This window comes from Furipterus horrens, unplaced genomic scaffold, assembly GCF_987537825.1.
Source record: "Furipterus horrens unplaced genomic scaffold, mFurHor1.1.pri manual_scaffold_5, whole genome shotgun sequence".
NCBI classification, from domain to species: Eukaryota; Metazoa; Chordata; class Mammalia; order Chiroptera; family Furipteridae; genus Furipterus; species Furipterus horrens.
The window spans coordinates 116103631-116118735 of NW_028327175.1; the positions used below are offsets into that span (position 1 = coordinate 116103631).

General features: G+C 39.4%; 1 protein-coding gene across 1 annotated transcript in view; it reads left to right on the plus strand.

Annotated features, from left to right (window-relative positions):
• The window catches only part of CREBBP (CREB binding lysine acetyltransferase), a 141150-nt gene that overhangs the window by 108888 nt on the left and 17157 nt on the right, over positions 1-15105 (plus strand). The window contains exons 17-21 of the mRNA XM_090277122.1: positions 1224-1342; positions 2155-2394; positions 2833-2921; positions 8604-8684; positions 10207-10263. Coding sequence (XP_090133248.1) covers positions 1224-1342; positions 2155-2394; positions 2833-2921; positions 8604-8684; positions 10207-10263 — 586 coding nt within the window. The remainder of the gene's footprint in view (positions 1-1223; positions 1343-2154; positions 2395-2832; positions 2922-8603; positions 8685-10206; positions 10264-15105) is intronic.

Genomic DNA, 15105 nt, shown 5'->3' on the forward strand with positions numbered 1-15105 from the left:
ATCAATCTGTTGCCTCTTATACACGCCCCTGAGCAAGAACCAAACCTGTAGCCCAGGCATGTGCCCTGACCTGGAATGGGATCTGCAACCTTTTGGTTTACAGGATGACATGCCAACCAAATGAGCCACACTGGCTGGGCCAGCCAGGTGTTTCTTTTCCATAGGTCAGTAACGACACATGGCGGTCCCTGGTTCTAGTGGCAGTAAACTTAAGGAAACTTCTCAGGGCCACGGTTTTCATCTCAGTATATTCAATGCATGCCACTTCCCAACTAGAACTTTAAATGTTTGTGGTATTTTAATCTGATTTTATAATATAATTTAATTATAATTTACCACATATCTGTTGTAGAAAGTCTTTTCAAAATAGAAAGAGGAATTCTCACATCACTTATAATCCAAGTCATCAGAACTCCTCTGCTGTGTTTGCCTTTTTTTGGTTAGCTTTTTATGCATAGGATGTGTGTGAGTGAAGTGGGGTCGTAACACACTTATTGCTGACCGACCTTCCTCTTGCCTTCAGAGGCTGTTATGTACATTTTCTCGTGTCTTTAGAAATCCTTTGGGATTCATATAAATGTACCATCTTGGATGTATTTGGCAGCCACTGTTTATCCTTGAATTGGTGACAATAGAAAATGTAGGAAATAGGATGGCTGAGAGGTTGGAGAAATAAGCATTAATAAATGTGAGAGGGGACAGTATAGAACTTTTGGGAAAAATACTTATTTTTATAGCTCTATTACTGTGCACATTTGTGAGGTTGTAGTACAAAACCATTTGTCTCAGGTAGTCTGAATTTACTTCAGCCAAAAATAGGGAAGTTTCATCAGAGGAGGAAAGGTCCCTTCCAGTGAAATAGCTTTATTACCACCATTTGATCAATGAAGGAGGTTTGGAAATGAGCTTTATTTTCTATTACAACACAGTTTTAATATTGGAATCCTCTCACTAAAGAAGCAAACTTGACGTGGTATTTTGCCTTATAACATGGATGCAATTTTTAGAAACCCCAGCAGTACTGTGTTTTGGGGAACCCCTTAATGTGTAGCTTTAGAATGTCTATAGGCTCAGCTGAATGAGAACCTTTGGAAGCTTCAAGGCTGGGAGGGAGGTGAGTCAGTCCCTCTCAGAAAACGACCCAGGGTTTCATCTGAAGTGTCATGAAGGAGGGTCTGGGTTCCTCGTAAATAGTGTTATTTCCTCGTGCTTTCAAACTGCAGTCTTTAAGCCGGAAGAATTGCGACAGGCTCTTATGCCAACCCTGGAAGCACTGTATCGACAGGATCCAGAGTCCTTACCTTTTCGCCAGCCTGTAGATCCCCAGCTCCTAGGGATTCCAGTAAGTTCATTTAGTAAAAATACAACTTTACCAATATAACTTGTGTATTCATGTTTTATTTCTTAAAATTAGGTAAAATAGCAACCTTGTTTTGAAGACTTTTTTCCTAATAGAAAAAGCAGTTTGCTGTCAAAACAGTAATATACCTTTGTCTTACGGAAATGGGTGTTTCCCACCTGTTTTGTGGAGGGGGTTGAGGTGTGTGAGCGGGGAGCATGTCCTGGGCGCAGCGGCCACTTGCTCTGGTGACTCACTTTGTATTTGGGCTAAAAGTAAGACTTTGTCTAAAAAAATGAATTTAAAGAATTGGTGAACATTAATTATAAAATACATGGGCCTCTCACTCTGATATCCTGGATGGTCTTGGAAAAGCCATGGTGACCCAATAGATTCTGTTAAGTTGTATTACTGTTTTGTTTCTGTTTTTGTGTGTATCTTGGAATTTCATTGTGCTTGGTAGCACCAAGAGTGAATCTCTAGAAAAACATACTGTCTGATAAATTTGCTCACTATTATAATTCAGTGCATGAAAATGCTTATCTTTAAAATCTTGTGTTCAAAAACATCTCTTATTAAACAATGCTTTTAATATCTTTTTTCTTTCACTTTGCCTTGAAGGAATTTGATCACATTTGAAGTATTATAATTTTAGATAGTAAAATCAGAGGAAGATAAGGTTATTTTGTTGTCAGTTCTCATTTCTTTCTGTTGGAAACACATGTTGTTCTGGTACTTTCTATTTTATTTTAAGAGATAAGGCTGGCATTTGGAATTTGGGGTATCCACTAGATTGAGGCCATTTTGTCTTTAAGGATTACTTTGACATTGTGAAGAACCCCATGGACCTTTCCACCATCAAGCGGAAGTTGGACACAGGGCAATACCAAGAACCCTGGCAGTATGTGGATGATGTCTGGCTGATGTTCAACAATGCCTGGCTCTATAATCGCAAGACATCCCGGGTCTATAAGTTCTGCAGTAAACTGGCAGAGGTCTTTGAGCAAGAAATTGACCCTGTTATGCAGTCCCTTGGATATTGCTGTGGACGCAAGGTACAGTTTAAATTTTTTCTGGAAATTGGATTTTCCTGGTTAATCTTGCAGTGTGATAATATGATAGGCTCAATATTTTGGCCACACGTATGCGCTCAGAAGTACTCAGATGGAGTCTGGTCTTTTGTAAAACAATTGATTGCTTTAAGTGATATGTAATGGATGATCAAAGCTTAGAAGTGCTTACTGGGGAAGGCCTTGGGTTAAGCATTTCTACCTGCCCCTGTGTGCATTCTCTGTCAGTAATAAATGTCTCTTGGACACTAATTCTGTCACAGTATATCCAAAAATGTCTTTAAATAGCTGTGCAAATTATTAGAAAACTAGTGTATTAACAGAAATAATTTACTGACTGAATCTAACCCTCCATAGTGGACTAGAACATTACATGACAATAAAGGGGATGTATTTTTAGTATCTTCTCCTTTGTTTTTGCAGTATGAGTTTTCCCCACAGACTTTATGCTGCTACGGGAAGCAGCTGTGTACAATTCCTCGAGACGCAGCCTACTACAGCTATCAGAATAGGTAAGCATCGAGCAACTTCCTGAATTACAGGGAAAAGGGAAGGTTTTAGGGCAAGGCATGTTTGCTTATAGCCCAGGTACATTATTTCTTTCCTGAAGTTCCAGTTAAAGGGGCCACAATTTCAGTGTTTCTTGGTCACTCAGGTACACAGCCTCTTAATTTTAAGGAATGCTTTTACAGTATAAAAACGTAAGCTCACAACTACTTGTTATACTACTTGCATCAGGTACATTCTTTCTTAAGCCATGGTCTAGATTCTAAAATGTAACCATGAAAGGAAGAGCCTAGAGTTGAAAGTAACTCTAATAGAGATTGACATGCCTTTTTTGATATAATAATAAAGTTGAAGCATTGTATTTTGCTATTCCCCATGTAAATATTTGCCTAGATAATTTGGCTGGACAATCTGATGGAAGACTTGCATTAGTGCTAAAACCATATATTTTTTGTTTTCAATTAGTAGCACAGTACAAAATGAGATCCAGTGTCTTACTGAGTTTAAGAAAAACTCCTCTCTTATAAGATGGCATTTCAGGGTTTTGTGAGTGGTAGGTGTGCAAGAGTAATATTTGCCATTCTCTTCAAATGTTGATAGCTTATAAAGAATAGACCTCCTATCTTAAGTAGAGGGAGAATGAAATATTACTTTTTGTTGATTTCCCATACAAATATGACTTTCATATTTGAGGGTTGCTTTGAAAATTAAGCTATTTGTATCCAGTGTTTTAAGTGGCCACATGTTGCCATAGCGTGAGGGCATTATGCCTTGAAGCACAGGTATAAATCTTGGTCAAATTCAGTTACATTGCCTCCATTTTATGAATCAGCAACTAGATTCTTTTATATGACTGAGAAGAAGCGCCATGCCTACTCCTCATCTTTACGTTCAAATATTAAATGTCAGCATTAGGGTTTGCTGTTTTTATTATTTTGCTCTTGTGTGCTTAGTAATTACATATGTTCTGATATTTTGAAGGAGATGAATAGAGAGTGTTTTGTTATTTGTTCAGAGGTATGTGCACAGGCTTGGATAATTTGGAGTTTTGAAATTATTTTTCTTCCAGTTATGTTTTTAAACTTTAAACTTTTAAAAATATCTAACTATATTCAAGATTATTAATAACTTTCATCAAAACTCTACTTTAAAAAACAAAAAGACAAAAAAACCTCTTGACCTAAAAATGTTTCAAGAAAAGGTTTCTAGCCTTGCTCAGTTCACTTACCCAAGTACTATTTGGTGTAGTGAAATGCTGGTGTAAAGGGAAGAGATGAACATCCCCAGGAAGGAACCTCTACTGGAGGTGCCACCTGTACAACTTGAAAATATTTTTTAACATTTGGAATTTAATTTCTGTCTTAGCTTACTCTTCTATCAATAGAAGCATTTTAACACAAAGTTTGAAATAACCATAGCCCCTTTATAGGTGGACTCTCTCCTAAAGTGACAAGTATTCTGAAAGTTCTGGCCTGGCCAATTAATTTCAGTTTTAGCTTTGGAGCCATCAGCACATCCCATAAAATATCAAGCTTAACCTTCTTGTTTGTGATATGGGCACATTACCTTCCATGATAGTCTTAGTTGTCAGTCGTCAGTGAAATAATGAATAGGAACTCACTTTGGAAACTGTTATGTGCCAAGCAAAATAAAGTTATGAAAATTTAATAGAATAGATTAAAATGAACTATACCCTGATAATACCCCTGCTACTGGGTGTCCAACACACTTTGGGTATAGAAGGAAGAACAGGCAACAGATTGCTTGCCACCATCTCTCAAGTTTGGGGCCTTTTCATTGTTCGTTTTATTGTGCCTGAGTCCTTTGAGATCCTTCCTTTGCTAATTCTCACAGATTTTGGCAATATTTAAGTTGAACACAATTTAAGTTCAATAGAATCGATAGTGTCAGGGTACATCCCCTTGGAGGAGTTTATTGATTGAGTGCATCAAGAGTAGAGATATAAATAGTTTTATTAATAATGTATTTTATAAGTATATAGGTATACTACTTCTCAGCTTAATCTCACAAGGCGTGCTTTCTAGCATACTCAACTTGAAGAATTAATATATAATTCTTTTTTATTTAAAATTTTTTTTTTATCTTCATCTGAGGACATTTTTTCATTGCTTTTAGAGAGAGAGAAACATCGATAGGTTGCCTCCTGTATGCTCCCCAACCAGGGGCCGAACCTGCGACCTAGGCATATGCCCTGACCGGGCCTTTCCTTTTATAGGATGACACTTCAACCGAGCCACACCTGCCAGGGCGGATTAGCATGTAATTTTAAGAAAGCACTGGCCTAATTTTATGCTGGACATTTTGACTACTTACATTTTTATTCTCAACTTTTGACTATTTATGAACACTGTGTTGTTCTTATGAATAATTGTTTTGGCGCTTATAGTCCTAAACTGTTTGGGCACTTAAAACAATGGAATATCCTAGAGACCATTTAAACAAGTGAAACTAATATATAAGCTACAGTATGGTTACACTTTCACTTGTTTCCATGCTTTAACAATTTGAAAGAAACTCATATTGGGAAAACTGTTCTATAGATTTTCCAGTTATTATCTATAGATAAGATAGATATTATCTATAGATATCCCCATTATTTATATATACTGATACTGTACTTAAAACAATCTGCATTTGAAATTTACTCCATATATTTAAATTACCCTTACAGATAAACTATGCAGTTACATTGTGCTGGCTTTAGGTACCCAGATGTACATCATCATCAGATTATGTGAAGTATTTCTCCTTTATAATTCCACGCTCATCAAACTGCTTCCTTCACGTGAGACAGAAAGTCAACTAGGCTCTTAAAGTAAAAAGTAATATCTGAATCATTTTGTATTTCCAGGGCAAATAAAGTTTGGACTAGGTAGTAAGATAAGGGCAACTTGGCATTAACATCTGTGTCACCCACTGATTGCCAGGGTGATTGCAGCCGATTTTGACTAGATGGGTGACAGTGCCCCATTCTGTGTGCAGTGGTCATTTCTTAGAAATGTCTTAAAGTGAGTCCCTGGGCCCCTTCCCACTCCCCTCTGAAACCTCCACATGTCTCTGGCATTGCTTTGGGACAGGTTCTAGCATGTGTTAATTCTCTGTCCCAGTTACTGATCCTTAGGTTTTTCAGGGATGTGAGTTAGTTACACACAGAGCATAGGTTTGCACAGCCACTCCATGGGGAGCCATTCAGCCATCAGTGGTTTGTTCCAGGCCGGTTTCCTCCATTGGGTTTGTGATTATTTCCTGGATGTTGCTGAACTTGATGTCCTGCTTGAACAAAGGCTAAGAATTTGTCCAGGATTTTGAAGTGATTTAGGTTCACATGTAATTATCATGGCAATTTCATTTCAGAATGTGTTCAGCGGTACTCTTCTGGCTAGTCCACAGTGGCTGTGTGTTTAATCATAAAATTAATTGGAACACTCAATTCCTAGTTTTATTTTTTAAAGGGAACTATTTGGCATTAAGGGGATATTCATTTTCTATTGTTCTGATGGCCACTGAATTGGTTTATAGTTCCTGTACTTTCATTCTTTCTTACCAGTGATAATCATACCCTCGTGCACATGGAATTTCTTTTCACTACATGAATTCAAGCCTCCATAGGAATATTTAGATGATAGTGAATAGCTAGAATATTGCTATAGTTCATTTAGAAAAAAAAGATAATACAAAGGGGTAGGCAAAAGTAGGTTAAATTACTAGACATCATTATCTAATAGATAAATCATAAGTAAGGATACAAAATAATAACAATAATAAAAAGAAGACTACAAATAATACAATATAATAAGTAATACAAGAATAACTGTTTTACATACCCACAACTGTAAACCTACTTTTGCCCACCCCTCTATACATGTATCTATTTTAAAACCGCAAATGTTCATCTGTTTGTTTCTGGTCAGAGTTCAATGTTGACAGAATTCATTGATTGACTTAGTTTTAAATAAGCAAGCCCCAGCAAGACACTTTCATTAATCCAGTTGTTACCTGCCAGAAATCTGTCATGTTCCTCATCAGAAAACTGAAAAACTGTATAATCTTGGTGTGTGTGCATGCTCTAAAGTTTTATGCCTTTAATTTACTATATGTATTTAGCCAGTGAAATACAGCAGACAAAACACTCAATATGTTTAATATTAGAATTAGAAATTGTAAGGGACCTATTTTAGTAATGAAGACAAACTGGCCAGGTGGTACCTGACTCTCAGTCGTTTGTAGCCGTGGGTGTGCGTGCGCGCGCGTGTGCATGTGTTCATGCACACACGCAAGTGGATGAGTGAAGCTGCAAGCTGCCGCATCTCCTTCTGTTCTCTCGGTTCAGTGTGGCACTCCAAGTCTCGTCATAGTGTTTTAACACTAACCCTCATGGCATCTTGTAGACATAGTTTTGAGCACTAAAACCGCATTTTACTGTGCTGCCGTCGCTACCTTATACTCATCCTTTTTGCTTGCATAAGTCATCTCCATTCAGCTTGTTTATTTTTACAGTATTCTTGTGTGCCCATCTTGTTTTATATAGCATCAGCCTGCATTTTTGTTGATTTCTCATTTGTGTCCTTTCCAAACATTTAATAGTTTTTATTTTATTTGTTCTTATTTGATAGCTTGAGCTGAGGCTCTGTATCATATTACAAGAAATTGGGGTTATGGATAATTTCTCAAATGCAGATTGTGCTTTAAAGATTAACTCTCTAAATTGCTTAACTTGGGTTGCCACCAAGTCAGAGCAATCAATCACAGTATCTCAGATTGATGAATGATTGGTCCCAGTACCAAAAAGATTAAATCAAAGCTTAGAATTGAATTTTTAAAGTCTTTGATGTCGTTCATGGATTTACATATATTGTATTGTTTATACAATATATCACAGTTTTTTCTCTGTGTATTCTTACTGATAAATGGCTGGAAAGTCTTTGACCCCGATTGCATTTTTGTTAAATGTTTGTCTAGAAAATGGATTTGGTTTCATTTGTATTGTAACCTAACTAAGTGATTAACATGAGAAAAAAGACAGGAAAAAAATTAAAACCAGTTTTGGGTGCTGAACATTTTTATACCTTTAAAGATCTGGATTATATGCCAGAAATAAAATCTCTGAATTGCTGTCAAGCATAAATTTCTGTTTTGAAAAATAAGCTCTTTCAGTTTAAATTGCATTTTTAAGGCCTTTTGTCAGACTGTTTTGTTCAAAGTAAATTTTTCCATATCAGATTCTGAAATTATATTTGATTTTCTCTAATAACAAAATTCAAACTCCTAAATTTAAGCTCCTTACAATTCTAGTATTAACAACTCCTTGCAAACATTTGCATCTTGGAGCTGAATCGAGACCAGTCGTTGTTAGTGATGATGGCCTGATATGTGTGCAATGAGACCGAATGCTAATCAATGCTTTGCCTTGGCTTTCTGCTCTGTGTTGTCTTGGTGTTTACGTCTTACCTCTATGTCTGTGCTATTTGTTCCCTTCCCTGTTCTCTAATCCTGCCCTTCCCCACCTGCCCCTGTTCCTCTCATTGTTCTCACTGACCCATCAATCAACCAACAACGTCCCCCCTTCGTCGTGGTGATCTGCCCTGCTCTGATTGGTGGCTTCGTTGCTTGGGTGGCTGTGTGTTATGATGGACCAGTTCACCCAAGTATGGCCTTCTTGCTGACAGGTATCATTTCTGTGAGAAGTGTTTCACAGAGATCCAGGGGGAGAATGTTACCCTGGGTGACGACCCTTCACAACCCCAGACGTAAGTACTATCCTGTCATTTTTCTTGGGGGTGACTCTTGAATTGTTTTTTGTTTCTTGTCTGTGAGTGAAAGGGAAACACCACTGCTCTTTTGACTTGGGCATAGTATATTTTCTCGTATTAACTATGCTCACTTTGTTATGTAGCTGTTTTAGCTGAACACCAGTGCCACTTCTGTGTTTCTCCCTCCATTCAAGACTGTGATGCTATAACCCACCCATGTCCCATCCCCCATGCAGTTCACTGGTCCCTCTTGACCTTGTTCTGACCCTTCTTTTAAAACACTCGGCTTTTCCTAGTGGTTGTCACCCTTAATTTTGGGAAATTGTAAATTTTCGATTATACCTAAGAAATCGAGTAATCCTATTCACAAAACTGGCAGTATCAAAAATGAATCTTATGTAGCTGCCTTCATCCTTTAAGCTGTGAAGCTAATAAAACACAAAACACAAATAATGAGCTCCTAGGATGTGACTGTATCCTTCCTTGCAAGAGGATTGACTCTTGCTCACTAGGTCCAGTGTGGCTAGGCCTGAGTTGGCTCATTCACTCCTTCATTGAGTCCATCTTTTCCTCCTGATGCCTGTCCTCTGATGGAGTTATCTTTCAGTGGTTATGTGTCCAGAATGTGACAAGGAAAAGCAAATCCATAAATTGGGTGGTCAGCTCATATGTGCTTGAGATACCTATAAACCTGCCAGCCACCATGTTGGCCCAGGACTGCCAATGTTCTGTGTTTCTCTTTTCTCTTCGGACTCTGCCCTGATTCCTACCATGCTGGCTAGTCTGCTAGTGCACTGTCCTCCCACAGGCAGCAGGGCTTCCCACTGAAGCAGTTTCCAGCTGTGTGGGACACTTACTCTGCAGATCAAGTTGCTTTATTCAAATGCAAAACAAACCATAGCCACTTGTAAGATATGCAAACCAAAATGACATATATTCTACCTATTCAATTTATTTTTATATCCCTTGTCATCTTAATCTTTTGATCCTATTGCATGATTAATAAATGTATAATTCTGTGAATCAGAAGTAATTCACATATATACTGATCATAACAGAAGGACTGTAGAAACCAAATACTCAGCCCTTTAAGGGTAAAATATTCCCAAGTACATGTTGACGTTCTGTCATTGAGGGAATATTGTAATTAAAAGAGTTGGTTACATCAATATTAGTTAGATTTAGTAGCCATTCACCATATAGATTTGATTGAATATTAACAGATTTGAATTTCAACACAATTTTGCCATTATATTTTGACTAATCTTAGTTAAATCTTATAATAAGTGCTGATGATAGTTCAGAGGAGGTGTTTCAAGAAAGAGAAAAGTAAATGTTAGTGCTTTCTGTAGAATTGAAAATTATATGTCCATGCCATCATTGCATCTGCTTGCGATTTTAGCTGGCCATTTACTTCTCGTTTTTGAAGAGCTAATTATAAAATAATATCCCAGAGACTATAGTTTAGACTCAACAGATAAATTCACTTAACATTTTCCTTTCTTTTTTTTCAAACAAGGACAATTTCAAAGGATCAGTTTGAAAAGAAGAAAAATGATACTTTAGATCCTGAACCGTGAGTATATAGCTATTTCTTTCTGACTTTTAGCTTTTAGTTTCAGGTCAGCAAAGTTCCTGCTTTTGATTGGGTTGTGGGAGAAGACATTGGAAATACATTGCCCTGTTTGGAATTTTCTTGTGTGAAGTTATTTCAGATATGGATCTCCTTTAACTCACACAAAATATATGTGTCTCTGTAACATGCTCTTCAGTTACTGAATTTTAACAATGACAGGATGAGATAGATGTTTGATTTTATTAGAACCTTTCTAATAACTTAGTCATTGATGTTTTTAAGAAATCATTTAGTGTGAATCTTTCGAAACCAAAGGTGGGAATATTTGGTGGAGTAGTGCTAATAACATTTGAAGGAAAATTTCATAAAGAAAACCTCTTAGAAACCACTTTTTAAAAAATAAATAATGGGAAGCTTGGTATATGTTCTTGCCACTGTCTTTGGTTTAATATATTTTCAAAGGCCATTGTCAAATACCTGACTTCCCTCCAGTGCTCAGAGAGAATGCTGTATCTGCAAAGTTTGCTCTGTGATGACCCCTAAAGAGGCTTCAGAGCTCCTTCAGTGTGACCACCCCTTTCATGTCCCCAAAGCCGAGTCCTGAGAGCACCCCAACGTGTAGAGTGGCCCCTTGTGTTCTGTCACTGTGGTGAATGCCCTTTCAGAGATGCTTGGTAAGCACAGGCACCATTGGATGTTTGGAAAATGTGGCTGTGGTACATCCAGAATTGAGAAATTGATCCTCTTCTCTATTCGCCCTGACCCCCTCCACCACCCCATCACCCCCACCTTGCCAGCTCTAGGGAGGCCAATTGCTGCAGTGAAGACTGTCTTTCCACCCAGACTTCATTTTGGAACCTGTCTTTACTGTTTGGAGCTTACTTAGTCTCTCCTACTAGCAGTGCCCAGGCTGGGTACACACTGACTACCAGAGCTCCAGCCTGAGCAAAGTGACTGGTGCATGAGGAGGTACCTCCTCAGACCTTTAATGACCAGTGGATTGTTGTTTGTCCTGATTCTCCATCTCCCTGTTCACGTTATGCCCTCCCCTGCAGTTTTGCAGTTTCACTACAATTTATATTCATTTTTCAATTTCAAAATACATTACACTGGAATACTTGGTGCTAGGCAGTGGGCAACAAACGGGTGAATCAAGGTGAGGGGCTCTGTTCTTCAGTGCAAGAGACGGGTGGACCAAAGCACAGATAGCAGGAAGCAGTAAGATGGTCCAAAGGTGAGGGGCCATGTCCTGTTGTGTAATGGCATCCCAGAGAAGGTAATGCCCATCTAGAAGCAGGTGTTGGGGAAAAGGGAAGAGTACCTTAGACACAAAGGAATGAAAGAACACAAGACATTCAACAACACTACAGGTAAGCTCAAGTGGTTGGTAGGTAGGGAATGTGGATGGAGCTCGGTGCGATGCGTAGAAGAGATATTAGGTGCAGGGTCACTTACAGTGCTCTTTGACGTGTAGATCCTCCTGGATGTGCTGGAGAGGTTTGGAGGGACATCATTGGCTTCTGTTATGGAAAGATCGCCCTGCATCTGTGAGGTGGATTCACCAGAGAGGAAGACTTTGCTTCCTGGTAGGGAAACTAGTTAGGAGACTCAGAGGAGCAGCTTAGGCGGGAGGTGGAAGGCCAACCTGAACAACAGCCTTCTGATGGAAGAGACCACACTGTGAGGATGAGAGAAAGGCCAGTCTAGGTGGTGGCTTAGGTGGCTGTATGAACAAAAGCACAGGAAGGGGAGCCAACCAATTGGTTAGTAGTTATTTATTTTTAAGTATATTTTATTGATTATGTTGTTACAGTAGTCCCAATTTTTTTTCCCCTTTGCTCCCCTCCACCCAGTACCCCTCTTCAATCCAGCAATCCCACCCCATATTAGTTCATGTCTATGGGTCAGCCTCACCCTTTCCTATACTATTCTTAACATCCCCCTGTCTATTTTTTTCCTGCCTGTTATGCTCCTTAATCCCTGCACCATTTCTCCCCCTTCCTCCTCCCAGCTGATAACCCTCCAAATGATCCCCATGCTTATGATTCTGTTTCTAGTCTGGTGGTTTACTTAGTTTGTTTTTGAGGGATTTTTTTTTTTTTTTTTTTTTTTTTTAGTTTGTTTTTTCCTTGCTTTTTGTTATTGTTAGGTTCTGTTGTTGATAGTTGTGAGTTTGTTGTCATTTTAATGTTAATAGTTTTGATCCTCTTTTTCTTAAATAAGTCCCTTTAACATTTCATATAATAATGGTGTGGTGATGGTAGACTCCTTTAGCTTTACCTTGTCTGGGAAGCACTTTATCTGCCCTTCCATTCTGAGTGATAGCTTTGCTGGAGAAGAGTAATCTTGGTTGTAGATCTTTGCTTTTCATCACTTTGAATACGTACTTCTTGCCATTCCCTTCTTGCCTACAAAGTTTCTTTTGAGAAATCAGCTGATAGTATTATAGGAACTCCTTTGTAGGTAATTCTCTTTTCTCTTGCTGCTTTTAAAATTCTCTCTTTATCTTTCACCTTTGGCATTTTAATAATGATGTGTCTTGGCATGGTCCTCTTTGGGTCAAGCTTGTTTGGTACTCTCTGTGCTTCCTGGACTTGTATGTCTCTTTCCTTCGCCAAATTTGGGAAGTTTTCCTTCATTATTTTTTCACATAAGCTTTCGATTTCTTGCTCTTCCTCTTCTCCTTCTGGCACCCCTGTGATTCGGATGTTGGTATGTTTAAAGTTGTCTCAGAGGTTCCTAAGCCTCTCTTCACTTTTTAAAAATTCTTCTTTCCTCATTCTGTACTGGTTTACTGCTTTTTTCTTCCTTATAGTCCAAATCATTGATTTGAACCCTGGTTTCCTTCCCTTCACCATAGGATTTGTGTGACTTTTCCTTCATTTCACTTAGCATAGCCTTCACTTCTTCACTTCTGTGTTTACCATACTCAAGCATATCTGTCAAGTCTGTGAGCATCTTTATTGCTGGTGCTTTGAATTCTGCCTCTATTAGGATGGCTATCTGCTCGTCGTTTAGTTCTCCCACTGGAACCTTGATTCATTCCCTCTTTTGGGCCATACTTCTCTGTCTCCTCATCTTGATAGGCTCCTGTGTTTGCCTCTGTGTCCTAGGTAGAACTGTCTCACCTGTTACATTGTAAGGGGCAGAGCCTTAGGTATTCGTCAGTTCGAGGCAACCTGTTTCACCTCATTGTGGGGCTGTGTGTGGGGGAGTGGTCTCAGAGGGAACAATGCCACATGCTCAGCATTCACCCCTTTTCCAGGCACTTCTTCCCTTTCCTGTATGGGACTGGTGCCCCTCTAGCTGTTGCCCAGTTGTGGTTCCCAGAGTGGGTGGGCCTGCAGATGTTCTAGGACTGTGGGGGCCCTCTAAACAAACGGACTCTACTTAAAGACTGGCAGTTTCTTCCTCCGCCTCAACCCCCACTGGTTTTCACAGTCAGAAGCAATGAGGCTTTATTTTCTCCGGCGCTGGAGCTGTGGTCTGCGGTCTGGTTGGGTGCTGGGAGTGCTTCCCAGGTGTCCCTCTCTACTTTTCTTAATGTATGATTGCACTTTTTGCTGGCCAGCCACTGCCGCTGTCACCGCCGACACCCCCACACCACATCCTCTCCACCCTGGCTCTGCCCCTCCTGCCTGTCTGGATGAGTATTTCTTCTTTATATCTTTGTTTGTTGGACTTCCATGTAGCTCAGTTTTCTGGAACTTCTGGTTGTCTCCAATGTTGAGGTAGTTGTATTCCTTCTTAGTTGTGGAGGAAGATGCAGCATGTCTACCTATGCTCCATCTTGGCCAGAAGTCCCCAATTGGTTAATATATAATAGTTTGAAGGGGAGAAAGGTTGGAATTCAAAATTAATAGAATGGAGTCGAGAACATACAATGTAATTTTTTGACATCCCTCTTCTAGACACAGGAGGGAAGTTAAGAATGGGGTGTCTTGAAGCAGGCACAGAAACTGAAGAAGTTATTGCCTGCTGACCTTTTAAATTCTTAACCCAGGGATGAGCTCAACTGCTGAAATTTCAGAGAAGGAGCTGGTTGGGAGTGATGGAGCACTTGACGAGGGAGTGAAGGTTCAGAACAGCCATCAGATAGAATAGGGGGTGGGGGATGGGGAAGAGGGCAACACAGCATGGGATTTCCAGAGAATATTCAGGAGAAGCCAGTTAATGGTGCTGCTGTTCTGTATGTGTGTCTTCCTCCAACAGAATAGGAATAGAGAAGCTGGGTTAGGTTCAATTAGTGGGTGAAGCCTTGCTCAGCAAGGACAGTGGAAAGATCAGGGACTCAATAGACAATAAGCAAGAACGTGTGTCAGGTTACAGGGTTCAGCATTGAGGTTGATTGGAAGAGCCTGAACCCAAGAGATTATGGGGGAAGTATAATTTCCCTTAAGGCTTCTATCAGGTGTAATTTGCAGTGATGCTAAGGGAGTGGCTGAAAAAATAGGCTGTGACCTTCAAGCGTGTTGGCGATCAAGATTTTCAAATGAGCTTGGGTGGGGACTGCAGCAGAGGGCAAGTGGCTCAGTGTGTCCTCTTGGTCTTCAATGTGTATTTGAATAAGAACTGTCATTTACCAACCAGCTTGGGACTTCCTACCTTGTAACTGACTCAGAGCAGGTACTGCCTGTGCCTAGGCCTAAGAATAAGTGTTTATAACACTGAAAGTATTGTTCTCTTTTACTTAATTCAGTTTAGGTATGTGCAGTTACCTAGAGCCATCATTGGTCTTCAGGATGTGTAGTAATGTCAGAAATACTGACCCATAAAATGTGCCTTTATCATAGAACTTTTTAAAAGTAGAGTTTCACTCCTGGTTGCAAAGGAGATTGGGAA